The sequence below is a fragment of the Pezoporus flaviventris genome, unplaced genomic scaffold (genome assembly GCF_033815535.1).
Source record: "Pezoporus flaviventris isolate CSIRO_AGI_PZ_B2104156 unplaced genomic scaffold, CSIRO_AGI_Pfla_v1 ptg000045l, whole genome shotgun sequence".
Classification (NCBI taxonomy): Eukaryota; Metazoa; Chordata; class Aves; order Psittaciformes; family Psittacidae; genus Pezoporus; species Pezoporus flaviventris.
Genome location: NW_026892593.1, coordinates 31,419,542 through 31,436,091, shown reverse-complemented (window position 1 = coordinate 31,436,091; position 16,550 = coordinate 31,419,542). Strand labels below are relative to the sequence as shown.

Genomic DNA, 16,550 nt, shown 5'->3' with positions numbered 1-16,550 from the left:
TAAGAAGACTGTACAGATTCCACTGTGTGCTGTCTGTGTTCTAGGGGAGAGGGTAAGGAAGTCTCCTCAAGCTGAAAACCCATACAGCTACTCTGACAATTAAGTCTCCTAGAATAAATGCTTAAATTTGTTAACTTTTCTCATTGGTTGAGCATCTTCATCAGAGAGATACCTGACAAAAATTTATCTACACAAACAAGACAAATATATCTTCACGTTTACCAGTGGAAGATTTTCATCTGACAAATTTACATCTTAGTGTCCCTCCAAGTTTATCTTAAACATCTTTCAAGTGGTATATACATTTATTTCTACTACAGTTTGTTTCAATCCATGTAAAAGAGCCACATGGATAGAAACATTCCAGATGTGGTATTTAATTACCAGATCTAAGAAAGAGCCTTTTACAAAGGCATTAAACCAGAGTTTCATGTGTAAGATGCCGAGAATAAAATGATTCACTACCAATTAAATTGCTCCTATTAAAAATTACAGGAATCCTATTCAAAACTTACCAAGGTCATCTTTAATTTATCAGTGACAGATGAATTGTAGCTTTGTATCTTCTCTTTAACTTCTTCTTTACTGAGATAAGCATGAGGTTCTCTCTCCTTCTGAACATCCTTCAAATGACAACAGAGATAGCAGTTTTAGGAAAAAAAACTCAGCTCATACTTTGGATATGAGCATTCTTAGTCCAAATAGTAATTGTTCCACAGAGGCTCCACATACAGTAATTAGCGGTGCAGCAATAGAAAGGATTAACATGTTAGGCAAATCAAACAGAAAGAACACTTGGACTGAATGGAGATGGTAAAATCAACACACACAAAGGCACTTGTGCCCCTTTTTTGCTGTTTTCATCCAAATGTTTATCAACAGTATATAAAACATCTAATTCATGGCTTGATTTGCCCCTGTCAATGCTATGCAATTTTGTTAGGAATACAGCTGCAATTTTCAGGAAATACTACTTAGGGTACAAATGGGTATTCCTAAACAAATGAAGAATATATAACAAAACAGCAGCACCTACTAACAAGAAACACCAACAACCCCCACACATGCCAACAACATAAGAGCATCCCTTCATTCCAACATGACAGACAGCAGGTTATATGCACAGGGTCACCAACTACTACTTGAACCATCACGAGTAACCCTCTAGCTGTATCTTGTTACATGAAATTTGTGGGTTTTCCACAGGGAAGGCCCTATTCAATTTTTCAACTGCTGCTTTTATGAGGTTGCTACAGATCTTACATGCAGCAGTAAAACCCATCCCTGGGGTTGGATTTTATCCAAACAAACATTTGTTCCCAATCCGTATTCCTGCAGCAAACTAGTGTTATAAATACACCCTGGTTTCTATCGCTAGTATAAATGCCATATATAGTATGAAAGAGTTTCAGCTCTCAGCTTTAATGATTTAAGACTTCACTCTGAAAGGGAGAAGCTTTGAAGAAGCTTGAAGCTTTTGGTACACATCTGAACACTGGAATATAGATTCACTGTATGGACAAACTGTCAAGAAACAGTTTTTCCAACCTGTCCTCACAAGCACATCCCGGCGGAGCTTATCCTAAGAATGGACTTCCCTGACTTCAGTGGCCAGTCTTGTGTCACAGTCTTTTGAACACCACTCAGGAAACACTTTGCAGGCGCTTAAGTTTGCCAGAAACAACCCCAAAGATGAGCACACCTGGTGTGGAACTGCAAGTTTCCATTTGCCAGAAACAATCCACAGAACTTTTTCTGTCTCCTAATTTAAAACCAGCTAGTTTTAGCTCTCTTGGGCTTAGCTTTTAGTCTTGCTTTTCCTATATGATATTTCACTAAATGACACACTGGAGCAGACATTTTTCCCCATAACTATAAAAAGAAGGGTGTGGTCTGAACTGAGAACTGGAAGCCAGAAATGTGGAATTCTGATCTAGGCTCAGATACTGATTTCCTGTGTAACACAGAGAACATACCTTTATTTCACAGATGAGGAAACTGAGGCAAGAAGGAACACCAGTAAAATAACAACCCTCCCATTAGTTCCTCAAGCACAACTCTAAGATAGTGTAACATCTTGCACAGCTGCCAGACTCCACCTAGTCTATTACAAAATACTCAATTACTAAATGTTTTCAGAATTCAAGTCTATTCTCACTAGAGAAACTGAGTATTCTTGTCCTTCTGGATTTTTTTTTTCTTCTCCCCCAAAATATCATAATAATGACAGATACAGCTTCCTTTAAACCGCTCACTCTGTCTCCACAGAGGCTCTTACAGCTTTGTGGTGTTCTGTTCAGGGGCAAATGAGTAGTTATAAAACAAAGCAGACATAGAAAAAAGAAAAAAAAATCCAGATAGGTTTATTTCTTTTTCCTCTGAAATTTAAGTACATGTTATTGCTGTTTTCATGCTTAAAATACCAGAACCAATGACCCATAGTCAGAGTCTGGAAACATGGGCACTCTAATGCCAGTCAGATGGTAGTCAGTCTAACTGATGACTTCAAATAATGTTGTGGGAGGTGGCCAAGACAATCTCAGCAGTGGGTACTGAAGGGATATGGGACAGTCTGCAGGCCTCTGGCCACCAAGGTCTGACAGAACATTTGCCATCTACATGACTGATTTCAAGAATCCAAGCTTTAACTTGATATGTTCCTTGTCTGTGTAGCTGCAGACAAGCCCCTTCACATGGATACCAGCCAAGACTCAGCTCTCCAAGAGACAAGCATGTTGTGGCGCTCATACCTCTCCAATCTACTAACACTGCTGATACTGAACTTCCAATGATGGACACAGTTTTAATATTTATCGTAATTCCATTGCTGATTGTTCAAGCACGAACCTCTCATCGTTCATACTTTGGATATGAGCATTCTTAGTCCAAATAGTAATTGTTCCACAGAGGCTCCACATAATTAGCGGTGCAGCAATAGAAAGGATTAACATGTTAGGCATGGAGCCTACTGTCACTATGATTACTTAACTCACCCACAACATTCATTATCATCAAGATAAAACACTAACCAGAAAAGAAGAAAACACTTGCCACCTTTTCTATATTCAAACCTCAACATTTGGTAAAAAACAAAAGAACTGAACACCCACGCAGTTCACATTAACTTCTGTGAACCATAAGAGGTTTTATTTTGCAAAAAGGACTTTTAATAACTGTAGATGACAGAAAGAACTCATTGCCTTTAACTGAGGGGGGGGGGGGAGGAGAGTGGGGAGCATGCATGTGAGAGGGCAAAGAGCAAATAACTTTCTCCTGTTTTCATATAGGAGAGTTTTCATACACATTACTGTTCTCTGAAGAAAATATATTTTTCTAGCAAAGTGATAGAAACTTGGTCAGGTTAGAACAGACACAACCCATGAGATCAGTCTAGTCCTGTGGACTGTCATGGAACCAGGCATGACAAGCAAAACCCAAGCACAGCACCTAAGCAAGCTAATTTCTGATAAGACTCACTCTTTGGTGATGCCCTGGATTCAGATCTGTAATGTGTTGCAGAATACAGTGCCAAATGCTAACAAGGCTCTTGATAGAGCCAAATGTTCATGCAAGAGCAGGCTTAAGGGTGCTGGAACTGATGGCAACAGTGAGAGAGAAAGGGGTGGCTACACAAGTTGGCAATAAGCCTGGTAGCAGCTCCACCAGGCCAGTGATGAAGGGGACAGGGAAACAACTAGTGTTCAGAGTAATGCCAGTCTTCTCAGGGGTGGCTCTGGTACAGAGCTGTAGGTCACTGGGCATCACCAGGGGACCTGTCATTCCCTCAACTGAGTTAGACATGATTCCCTATGTGAACGTACCACTGGAATTTCCACCTTCTTGCACTGGCTCTAGAGGCTGGGCAATTTTGTCACAGTTTAATTAAGCACATAGAAAACATAGAGCCCTGTTTACGCAAAAGCCAAGATAGACTTCTGTAGCATACTGCCAACAAATGCAGCTATAGTTCATTTTTTAAACAACCAAATATCTGTCTCAACTAAGTTTAACAGCATGTAGATTATGCAAGACTATGAACGGAATACAAAAAAGGACTGAAGGATTAAAACATTGAAGAACAGACCCAATTCCATTCAAGAAATGGACTGAAGAAAAGACAGAATCTTTGTGTACTTCAATCATCATTTTCACTCCAGTCCACCATCCCTGACCAGGAAGGCCACAGACAGCGAACAATGGAAGATCTGTCACAGGAAAGGAAAAACGACTGTGCTGCTGAAAAACTAACCCTGAGATCTTAACGAACTGATCTGGAGATACCCTCCTGCTCCCAAACAAAAGCCCTAAACACTCAAACTGCACACACACATTACTTCAACCAAGCAAACAAAAACTCCTCGCCAGCTAGACACCAGTGCCTATAGAAAATCACATTGCTGTCACACAGACTGCAGAGACAGTAAATCGCACATGACTGCTGTCAGGAGAAAGCCAACAAAGGAATACCTTCCCAAGTTTATTATGAACAAGAGAGCCTCAGCCCACTGTGATTCACGGGGTCAGCTGCTCTCAGTGAGTATCATTAAGTAGCACACACATACTTGAGGCACCTATGTATTTTAATTTTTCTAATTATACTAAAGCAACATGCAAAGAGAAGCTGATGGCATACTTTTTTTCCCCAACTTTCCTGAAGCTGAATTGCTCTCAGTATACAGTGGCACATAACTTTTGCCATACACCTCTGCCTAGCCACATTTTAAGTTACAATAAGTAAGCCTTCTTTGACCAGCCTGCTTAGGTGGATGGAGAAAAACTTGGCAAACTCATTTCCCACAGCTCTCTTACTTCCTTCTGTACTTGTTACCTTGTACCAGAACCCACTAAAAACAAAAGACCTCTGCTAACCCTGCTTAGGTTGAGCAGGTCAAATTCCACTTTGTTATCTCAGCAGGTAAATTTTTCTACAGCTAAACCTGTAGAAGGCCTTGAGTCATCCAGTATAACAGCAGAGTAATTATCTCCACAATATGCTTCTAACCTGTTGCTCTTGAAATGGCCACCAAGTGGCTGAAGCCAGACCTGCTCAGGGTGGGACTATGGGGAAAGCAATTGCCCTCAGTTGCTCTAAACAAAGGAGCAAGGGCATTTGAGAGGCGAGACTTGGATGTTACAGCCCCGTACATCTATCATTGGTTCTTGTGACTGCTCTGCCTAGCCTAGTGAGAGAGGAAGCACTCCGTGTCACCTAGTGGCTCACTCAGCCAAAGGTCAAAAGCTGCTTTTTCCACTGTGGCTTTCCTGTGCCCCCCAGTTGTGCTCTGCAACCCCCGGCAGAGCTCTGGGGAGAGAGCACTGCTAGGCGTGAAGGGTGGCATGCTCCAGCCAGCCAAGTCATCTCTATTCGATTCAGAGGCAGCCGATTAATCTCCAGCTCCCTACAGAATGCCCAGCATGCATGCCTCACAAAATTCATATGCTGGGAATTGTGAAACCGCCTTTCTGCAAAAGTAGGCCTGGTGATGAGTTTCCTAACCACAGATCCTTGCATATGTCACAGCAGCAGAATGAAGTCAGCTGTGTCTTCTGTCAGCCATGACTTAGATGTTGCTGAGCTTAACAGTGGCACTCCTGGGTGCTAGTGTTCAAAAAAGGAATTTTCTCCATAAAACAATGCACAAACATTTCAATGTTATTTTCACCAAAACCAATCAAACTTGAGTTTGACTCCTCCATCACTCAGCCAAATGACACTCTCAGAAATGGCTGCCATGTCACCAGCCCTTCCTCTTCCCACCCCAATTAAGCATGTTCATCAGAGCTCATCACAGCTCCTGGTCTCCTTCCACTCCCTGCTTCTCATGTTATCTTCAACTTCTTCAGCCCAGCACAGATGTGAAATACGAAAACTAATCTCAAGGAGACAGCTGAATACATGAGAATTCATACAGATGATGTATCTTGGTCCAAAACACTGCTTCTGCTCTGAGCTACTAACTTCTATGAAAATGATGCTGTCCTTCCCACACTTACAGCACACACAATTGGTGGCCATTTGCATCAAAGCCATTCCTCAGGTCAACCAAAGCAGTCTCAAATGAAATTCCTAAGCAACAGCTGCCACTGAGAGGGAAATGAGGCAAGTGCTTTCATTTTCCCAAGGGGAATAGCTGGTATTTCATTAGAGCTCATGATGCAATGCCTCTTCACAGTTGAGCTTCCCCTCAACAAAAAGGGTAGAAAATGTTTTTTCTTTATCACCTCCATGCACATCTCATTTATTGTATTGCAGATGTTTACAGAAACAGCACTCTCTTTGTAACATTTATGTTCAGTATAAAGCCCCCCACAGACTAGCTCAGCAGGAATCCTCAAGGAAGACAATTAAAACTGCACAGATTACAATTAACTGCAAATCAAGTTGTGGTGCCCAGAAAGAATCTCATCACATCAGGGACTTCAATAAACTGCAAGGCTTATAGTTACTGCCAAACCCTAGCCCTGCATGCAGTACGAAAAGTGCTAAACTCAACAGCTAGCAAGCTGCCATGGGATGAGGCTGAGAAGAGGTTCTATAAAGAAAGAAAAAACACAAAACTCTGAAGCCAGGATCCTTGCTCTGAGACAGATGCATGGGTTCCCTAAGTGGGGAAAGGCCTCTATGAAGGGTAACAGAAAGTCTCTCTCTTCTATCCAATCTCCTGTTCAATCTAGAAATTAGCATCTCTTAAGGAGTGGGAAACCAAGCTCCTCTTAACATTTTGGCTTCACAGACAAAGGAAAATATAATGGATGAAATGTTAGCCTACCCCAGGAATATATTAAAATATGTTCATAAGAAATATGAAAACAAGAAAAGAACCAAAGACCTGTGGGAGCTCAAGCAAAATTTTAAGCGATGTCTGTCTCTATTCCCTGCCCTCATATTTCATATTAATCTCACAGAGTGAACCTTGATTCAGTCAGATGAATCAAGATGTCCTGATCTTACTGTGATCTTACTAAATTGTGGCCAGGAATAATTCCTGAAGTAAAGCACTGAGTCTCTGACAAATGAGAAATGCAGCCTAATCTACATTAAACAGGTTTGGTTAAAATAATTGCAACTAATGCATTCTACTTATCATGCTTGCATTAAAGAAAGGATTTAACTAACAGTGCTAGCATACAACAAAAAAGCCCAGCAGAGAACACCGGAAGGAAAATAGAGAGACTTCTGACGTCAGTTGTTGCTACTTCTACAAGCAAGAACACTATTTCCTACAGCCTGCCAGCACTCCTGCAGGAAAGAAAGAAATTGAAACCCTGCAATTAAATTGTTTCAAAACAAACATCTTGCTTCTCCCTCATCCTAACTCTCCTGGGAGCACAGCAGCCTTGCCAGCAGCTTCTCCTTTCACCCCAAGGCAAGCCTACACCCAGATGTGATCTTCCTTTATTTGAAAGCCTGACAATCACTAGGTAGAGCTAGTGGCCACATCCACCCACAGTCAGTCTGAGACACCAGAAGGGTATGGAGAAGACTAAATGAGGGCAGGGTGCCTGGAGAAGTATTGGCATTCAGGCATTTTGTCATCTTACAGAGCTGTACCTTGAAATTTCTGTGTGCTCCTGACTGGGGTGAGGTTGCTCTCTGGGTCAGAGGAATTTTTCTGATAGGATGGATGTAGGTAGAATTCCCTTTGTGCACCCTGCATGATGCAGTTCCCACCCCTGTCAGTGGCACACAGGGCAAAGAAGTAGGCTCTCCTTTAGAAAAGGATTCTATTTTTCTAAATGGGTTTGGCTGACCTGAGTTAAGTAATTACCCTGACAGTCAGAGTAAGCCTAACTTGCTTGAGGAACAGCCTGCACCATGCCCTTCCGAGGCAGCAAGAGGAGCGGTGCCTTCCCAGGTCAGGTGTATGATGCATCCACCCTTGTGTTCTGCCTCCAACAGCAGCAAAAATAAAAGCTATTTCGAGCAAGCACATGAGCCTTTTCTGCAGCCTCTCTGCTGGCATCCACAAGTGTTGTAGCAGGAATTCAGAGGGCACCTCCCTTCCAAGTGTTCAGTGTCCATTTATGGACCTGGCGTCTATGCAGGCACATAAACCCTTTAGAACCTGCCCATACTGCCTGTCTCTGCACCTCCTGAAGCAGCAAGTCCCAGAAATTCATGTCTGCAGTGTGAAGAAGTGCCACTTGCTTTAAGCTGATCTCCCATTAAGACAGAAGATGAGCTCTGCTAGATACACTGAGTATCCCTTAATCCTAATATGGCAGGACCTAGCAAGCCTGAGTTTCACATTCAGCCTGTGCATCACCTTTGTGAGTTTGACAACCATAATCACACCCCATTTTAATTCTCCACAGTGAGGAGCCCTGGGCTCCTTAGTCTTTCCCAAGACAGCTGCTCCATCCTCTCAATTATTTTAGCAAGGGGCAACTGCAGTAAGCCCTTCTACAGAAGTGGTGATCGGAGCTGGGTGCAGACCCCACAAAGGTGCAAAGCTTAGATGCTCTTTGCTTATCTGTTTGTATACTGCAAGTCTATGAAAACTCTTTACCTAAGATGCCCATGAAGCAACAGGGTCTCTCTTCCAGGGCACTTCCATATGTGCTTAAAGAAATCCCTGTGAAATTACCGCAGCTTATAACTGTAGCAGGATTTTACAAGGTACAGGCATTCCAGTTAGTAAGTAAATACTTGTTACTTTCAAACTATTTGCAGTTTTTTCCAAATACCAACACACCACTTGGCACACTATCAAAAGCACTAAATGACAAAGGGTAAAGCAAAGCATAGCATTATGGCTCCTGTCTGACCTCTCTGATGTAAACACTCAGCTGTTTGTATGATGAATATTTTTAAGCAGCAGAGAAACTAAACAAGAACTCTAACTTCCCCTTATTCCTTTTAACATATTATTTTCCTTCAAACAGAGGCAACATAAACATAGTTATTATTCAGGTGCTGTGAAAGGAAGGCTAGAAAAAGGAATCTGTTTCTTGGTGACATAAACAGTGCTTAAGAAGCAGTGCTCAAGCTTATCATGACATCACCTCTGAAAACCCTTAGTTACAAACCCTGTCATACCCTATATGGCTGTACTTTAAACTACTGGCACACAACACAGTTTTAAAAAGCCAGTCATCTGTTTAAAGTGAGAACCAACTGTATCAAGAATAGTATCAGAGGCTTGGCTTTAGATTCTGTCCCCAAAGACACAGCAGGTTTTATGCAGATTTGTGCTTCTCCCCCCCCCCCCCGGCATATTATTGAAACAAAACATTACATGGTTGAAGTAACATTTCACAGCTATTTCAATTTTGCAAATTTCAGTAAAATTAGATGTATGAAACATCACAAATAGTCAAAAAACTCCTTCAGGTCTCCCCTCCAGAAAGCACGTGAGTTTTGACTGCTGGCTGTTTAATTAGTTAAGGGGTTTAATGAAGTAAAATGGATTACCAGCCTCTTTGTGACCTGCAGCTTTTAGCAGACAGTTAGGAAACAAGCTTACACAAGATAAACTAATTAGGTTTCCATAGGGTATCTTGAAAAGACAGTTAAGTTTGGTCTGGAACCTGAGCTATTACACAGCAATCAGACAATTAAGTAATATTAGGACCACGGGTCATTCCACCACAGCATTTGCATGTGACCCTGCAATGCAAGACTCCAGTGTTCTCCACCTAACAAGAGGCAGGAAGAGGATGTCTGCAGCGACAACCCCCCAGGTCTTCAAACGCAGCTATCTGCATTTTACATTAAAAGTGGCACTGGGAATCAACCAGCCTTTCCTTGGGAAGCACAGTGCAGGAAGAGCCAGCGTCGTGGCAGGACAAAGTGTGCAGCCTTCTCCTCGTGGTTACTGCCAGCACTTCCCAAGTCTGAGGCAAGCTGAGTCATGGGCCTTGTCCCAGCAGAAGTTGGCTGATGTGCCAGCTTTCACCCTGTGCGTCAAACACCATTTTATCTAAAGAGCAACATTCCCTTTCCCTGTTTGGTTGGGTAGTTCAGAGATTGTGTCACCAAATTGGTTTTTAATCCTTCTGACAAAGCCTGCCTGAATCGAGAAAAGGCAACAAACAACTTCCTAACCAGGCCCAGCTTCGGGGCTGGTGTTGGACACAAATCGTCATGGTCCCACTAACCAAGTCATTTTTGTTTGGATTTGTTTTACTTGAAAGAAAAAGGGAAAAAACAGACTTCTTAAAAATTGCACAGTAACAGTTCTCATCTAGGAAACACCACATAATGCACTGGGCTCTTCAGGTATAGCACATTCCTGACAGTTCCTCCCTTATCATGAACACTGCAATGAAAACAGTGTTGCTCAAAAAGATGCACGGTCTTCTTTAAGCAAATACTGCTTATGGGGAGAAGTTCCTTGTTTGAGGAAGATACAGTTCCCTAAAAAACTCAAAAAGTTACTGCTACTGTCTCTCTCTTGGTCAACCTGCCACTGATCTTGTATTTGAAACTCTTCTGAAGGAAAAGCACCCTCCTTTACCACAGATGCATTCAAAACCCCACAAAATTATATTAAAAAAAATTATTAAAAACCCTGAAGTACAACCATCTATTTTTCAAATAAAATCGGCATTTTTAAGACCTCAAAAGCCCATAACAATAACCTTACAGGGGTAAAAGTTGTAAGTAGTCATTGGTATCTTTAATAAAAAGTACACATCCTCTAAGCCAAAGAATCTGAAGTATCATCTTAACATGTTGAATATGATCACAATAAAACTGCCATAAGCATTTACAGGCAACTTCTGTCACTGCTGCTTTACATACACGCACATCAAATGGCAACAGCTATGTAAAGCCTAATGAAGTTTGCAGTGAATGCAGGTCTCCTTCAACAGGGCAAGCTAGGTTTTCATGAAATAAACTTGTACGAAGTATTTCTACCCCAACACAGCCTCTCTCACTGCACTTTGTGTAATTAACATTTTACACAACTCCTACAGAAATATTATAAAAGGCACCTGCCTCCAAGGGCATTGAGGTATTTGAATTAGATGTTTCACACAGTGCAGGCAAAAGGAGGAACCCCTGCAGTCTAGCCTGCATGAAGGATTTCATTCTTCTTTTACACTCCAGAAAGTTTCTGTCACTTGCCACATTTCATTAACAGCCAACACACTAATGACTGCACCCTACTGTACAGTCTTTACATTAGCATGTTTTATTAAAAAGTAGGGTGGTATCCCAAACACATTTCTGAAGCAGCAAACTACAGCCATCACCTTTGCCTACTACTGCCAGATCCAATCTGGCAAAAATTCAGTTCATCATTTCAGGAAAGAAAAAAGGAGAGGGACCAAACTGAGTGACCATCTCAGCACCACCACCATAGAATCACAGAATAGTCAGGGTTGGAAAGAACCTCAAGATCATCTAGTTCCAACCCCCCTGGCCATGGGCAGGGACACCACAGCGTAAACTTTCACTGACCGTAATGATAAGATTTTACTTCTCTCTTGTGTCCCCAGCCTTAAGAGGTCAAATGCTGAAAAATAAATGCCAGAACCCTTTAATGAACTATCTCAAGGCTGCAGCAAACAGGATTTTTTTTTACTTCTTTCTTTTACACCTTTGTTCAGTTTTACTGGAGTTGCAGTTTGAACTTACTAAAGCTTCAGAGCTCAGACTTCTTGTTGTGCCAGTAAGAAGGCAAATAAAGAGACAACAGGTTTGAACGGGTCTTGGATCCAGCTTATACACATCCTAGTGACCTCAAGCTCAACCTTGGTATGGTGGTACTCAACCTTCAGATCTCTGCATTGTGAGGAACCTCACCAACTGATTCAGCAATATCATGCCTTGAATAAAGTCATCAGCATGGTAATGACAACTTGCCTTCTGAGAGGTTTTAAATCCCCTGGATTTCTACACCCTGTTTTTATTATTCATGCATACATTTAAAGAAGCTACCAAGCACTTCAGCTGTGAGCAGTGTGGGACAGACAAAAGGACAAATTTCTTCAGAGCTCATATGTTCTCTAAAAAGAAAGTGAAAATATGCTACTACCATTACAAAAATTGAAACTGCCACCAATTTATCTCACTCAACCCTTTTTGCAAAAATACACTTGCTGCCTAGTTTCTGTATGAATTTGTTTTCCAGAACACACACATTTATTTCTCACAAATTAATCCAGATGCCTCAAGATGTAGATATCCATGCTGGGACAATTTAAGAGATTACTGCTTTTAGCTGTATGCCTTATTCTCTGCTAGATGCTACTGCTGCCTCAGAAACCAGCGTCGGCTGTCAAAGTCCTCATCTAGTAAGAGACACACCACTAGGCTACAAACACCTTCTACAAACCCAGGAAGCTCCTTTATTAATTAGGATGAACACAGAATTTTTTCTTTTTGCAACTGAAAAAGTACAGGATAAACAAATTGAAAATATAAGAACTAGCAGAGGAAATTGGGGGCTTGTTTTATTTGTGTACAGGTTAAAAAAGTAAGGCCACGGCTTATATAAACAACCATTAAACAACTCTGCAGCATAAGAGAACTACAACGCACTAAACACTTCACCACACAGGTCTCAGCTTACCCGAACACTGTGCTAGCCTGGTACCGTGTATAACCGCACAGTTTACACCACTAACATCTCCAGGGATGACATAAGCATGCTGCTCCCTCCTGATCAACTCACAGTTTCCTTCTCATGGCAGACAACTCTGTAGTAAGGAGTCACTTCAGAATTACATGGCAATTGTTGCAATCAGACATCATGTTTTTTAACGATATCAATACGAGTGGGGTGATACCGGTGCTATTTAGATCAATGCCGGTGGGATGCAGTAGAGAGGAGAATGAAGTAGGAGGTCATAACGGGTAGGCTTTCAAGGGAGGTGTGAACGGAAGACTTTAGAACATTGTTTATCCAGCTTTTCCAGTGGGATATTCATTAACCAACTTTTCTTCTGAGGAAAGGTCAGGAGAACAGCAATTAGGCTGCACTGGAGAACGGGGCTTGCTTGCTTACAACCCAATATTATGGCCCGACTCCAAATACAAGTTATTTTGCCATGCTGGAGAGTGGCCATCAGGAAACCAGAGAAGGGGGGAAAAGATTACATGCTTTGTTCTTAAGCAGCAAATGGGAGAACGTGTTGATTTTACAACAAAGTTTAAAAGTCATTCCTTTTTCTTTCCAAACAGCTATTTCCCTGCTTTTACAGGCAGGATGTTACAGGCACAAGGAAACGCTGCTGCTACTCCACCTTTCCTTATGCCCAACGTCGGCTTCAGGAAATATAATTATGAAGCTCATGAAGGTATGAGATCTGTTAGAGCTGATACGCATTTCAGGTGGAAGGAGAAGAGAGCCCACTAGAATTTTTCATTAAATACCCCCACTCTTGTTAAAGAGAACAGGGAAAATTAGTGCCCACCACACCCTCTGAAAAAACACTCTCAGAAGACAGGACACATTAAAAAGACCAGGTCACCTTATGAACAAGTATGGGAGGAGGTGAAAACAACAGAATCAAAGTTTCCTCAACCATCAAATTCTGCAAAGCAAAACCACAAAATAATTGCCTTTTAATAAGAGTCCCTTAAATACTTTTGTTAATGACTCCTGAACTTTAACAGAAAATACGAAGAATCTTGATGTTTAATTCACATTTTCAGAGGGCAAAATAAAGCAAACAACCTGCTATCAACTCCTTCTGACAGGGGATCAAAATGGAAAACGAAAAAACAAAAATCACCCAACTGAAACAGCATTTACCTACACCTACAAACTTAGACTTCTAAAGTTACTGAATTGTAACATTTACTTATCTTACCATGAAAGCTTACCAACCTCAGAGGCCTGTAAGTAACAGTGTTACCCCAGGGACAGCTCTGGGTCCAGTCTTGCTCAACTTACTCATCAATGAGCTGGATGAAGGCACAGAGCGCACTCTCACCAAGTTTGCTGACGGTACAAAGCTGGGAAGAGTGGCTTATACACCAGAAGGTTGTGCTGCCATTCAGTGAGACTTGGACTGGCTGGTGAGTTGGGTGAACAACCTAATGAAATTCAAAGGCAAGTGTAGGGTCCAGTACCTAGGGAGGAATAACATCGAGTATCTGTGCAGGTTAGGGGTCGACCTGCTGGAAAACATCTCTGCGGAAGAGGACCTGGAAGTCCTCGTGTGCATCAGGAACAGTGTGGCCAGAAGGTCAAGGGAGGTCATCCTACCCCTCTACTCTGCTCATGTCTGGACTATTCTTTGTCCAATTCTAGGCTCCCTGGTTCAAGAAAGACAAGGAACTACTGAATAGGATTCACTGGAGGGCTACAAAGATGATTAGGGATCTAGAGCATCTCTCTTATAAGGAAAGGCTAAGAAAGCTCAGCTTCTTTAGCATGGAAAAGAGATGACTTAGGGAGGATCTTATCAAATGCATACAAATATCTTAAGTGATGGTGTCAAGAGGATAGGGTCAGACTCTTTACAGTGATGCCTAGTGACAGGATAAGGGGCAACATGCACAAACTGAAACACAGGAAGTTCCACTGGAATATGAGGAAAAACTCCTTTGAGGGTGGCAACAGTGGAATAGGCTGCCCAGAGAGGCTGTGGAGTCTGGAAGTGGGTCCTGTGCAGTTTGCTCTAGGTGAATCTGCTTTAGCAGAGGGCTTGGACTAGATGATCTCCAACCTTCCAACGCCAACCATTCTGTGATTCTGTAAATGGAACAGTCAGTTCACATCCACTCTTCCACTTGAACACATATAACAAAGGGTCCACTAACAAGGCCTCTCTAACTGCAGACTCGCTGTGCATGAAAGGACCTCAGCTTTACACCTCAACCAAACATACAATGAATTAAAAAGCATTTTTTTCTTATGTTCCAAACCTGCACTGGCAATTTATTCAGAACACTGAAATTCAACTGACTTTCTATCAGTAGTTCCTTTGTGTAACCTGACTATAAAAACTCCAGATCAGCAAACATCACAGGTTCATGTAAAAGACTTACCTAATGGCTAGTTGCATGGTGCAGGGAAGGGGGAGAGGAACACAGGGCAGAAAAAGTATTCAGTTTTCTATTTTTTAAAAGGAATCCATTTAGCATCCAAATTCTTTCCATTTCACTGACTTGTATTATGAATGCCAAAAGTTACAGTAGCATAGTAAACCATGCCACCTTTGCACATAAACTACAAGGCATGCCTGAGCCTAAGAAAGTTCTCTCAAGATGGCAGAGTTTTGTCCTTGATTATTAAGACCATTCATTAGTAAGCCCTAATAAAATGAGTTATTCATGCAGTCATTCATTAATTAGTTAGTAAATCGTAATGAAAAATCAGTATAGTTACATAGGCTCTATAAGCATACCAAGGTGACACACACCTATGCCCATGTATGCACACACAGAGCAAAGAGTTTTATAGAAAGGAAAAATAATGTGGCAACATCAAAGCGTGGAAACATGGGGACTTAAAGGGAGCTTACTACATGCTTTTAATCAAATGGTTCATATGATGCAAAGAAGGAAGAAACCAGCCACAGCTGGCTGTAGTATTATAAAATCAGCATTTCAGAAAAGCAGTCTAAACAAGCAAACTACAAAGGATGCAAGTGATCCTAAGAAAAGATAATGCTGTGGGGTGTACAGCTTGAGATGCCACCACACCTCCCAGTTTTGCTTCACTAAGCTGCATTTTGTTTGTAATTTCTCAATCTAATACATCTTACTCATTTACATTATTAGAAAATTAACAAGAGCCCCAAACATCTTACAGGCTTAACCAGACTAGGAAATACCACATTTCTAGAAGCTTAGTCCTATCCTAAGGAAAGGCACTGATCAAAACCAGCAACATCTTGATGTTACTGGTAATATAAGGAGCACATGCTCTCCCCTCTTTGTATTCCTAAGCAGTTTTACATGGCCACATAATTATACTAGAAATGAAGCACACCTGCTTCCAGCCACTTTACCACACAGGCACACGGCATACAGGTTGTACAGCCCATAGCAGGACAACCAAGAAGCGTGCTCTGGGACATGCCCTCCCAAGACACCCTCAGCACTCAATGGAGGGGCAGGCACTGTGCAGACTGTGTGCCACGGTCCCCTCCTGCCACTGGAGTCACAGCTCTGTGCCTCAATCCACAAAGGAAAAAGCTGGGCAAAACACATTCATACTTCCCAATAAAATTAACCCTCCCAAATGCCAGTTATGGAGCTGTGCTCCTTTCCTGCTCAGCACATCCCTGGAGTCCATCAGCCACCACTATTTGCTTTTCCTGCCCAAGTGGGACACCTGCTCCCAACTGGATTGCGAAATGCTTTGAAGGGAACTCACATGCATGTAAAGAGGCAGGTGTGATGCTGCCATGGAGCCATGCTTTTATTTTCACTAGTTCAGATGTTACCAATAGAACAGGTAAGAGAACAATTTTCACCACAGAGATATATATTTTTATATGTTAGTAATACATGATAGGAGATGAGCAACTGACTGCTGTAACTGGAGATACACCAGCAGCTGCTGGGTGGAAAGAGGTTCCCTGCCGGCAGGCAATGCAGCACCAGCCACTTACAGCATCTTGTCCCCTAACTGGGGGCACCA

The 16,550-nt window shown here is 41.9% G+C and overlaps 1 protein-coding gene across 3 annotated transcripts in view; it reads right to left on the bottom strand.

Moving 5' to 3' along the window:
- Positions 1-16,550, bottom strand: part of RASSF3 (Ras association domain family member 3) — a 54,091-nt gene that overhangs the window by 5,472 nt on the left and 32,069 nt on the right. For all 3 annotated transcript variants that reach the window (XM_061467835.1, XM_061467836.1, XM_061467837.1), the window contains exon 2: positions 516-623. In XM_061467835.1, the coding sequence (XP_061323819.1) occupies positions 516-623 (108 nt within the window). The remainder of the gene's footprint in view (positions 1-515; positions 624-16,550) is intronic.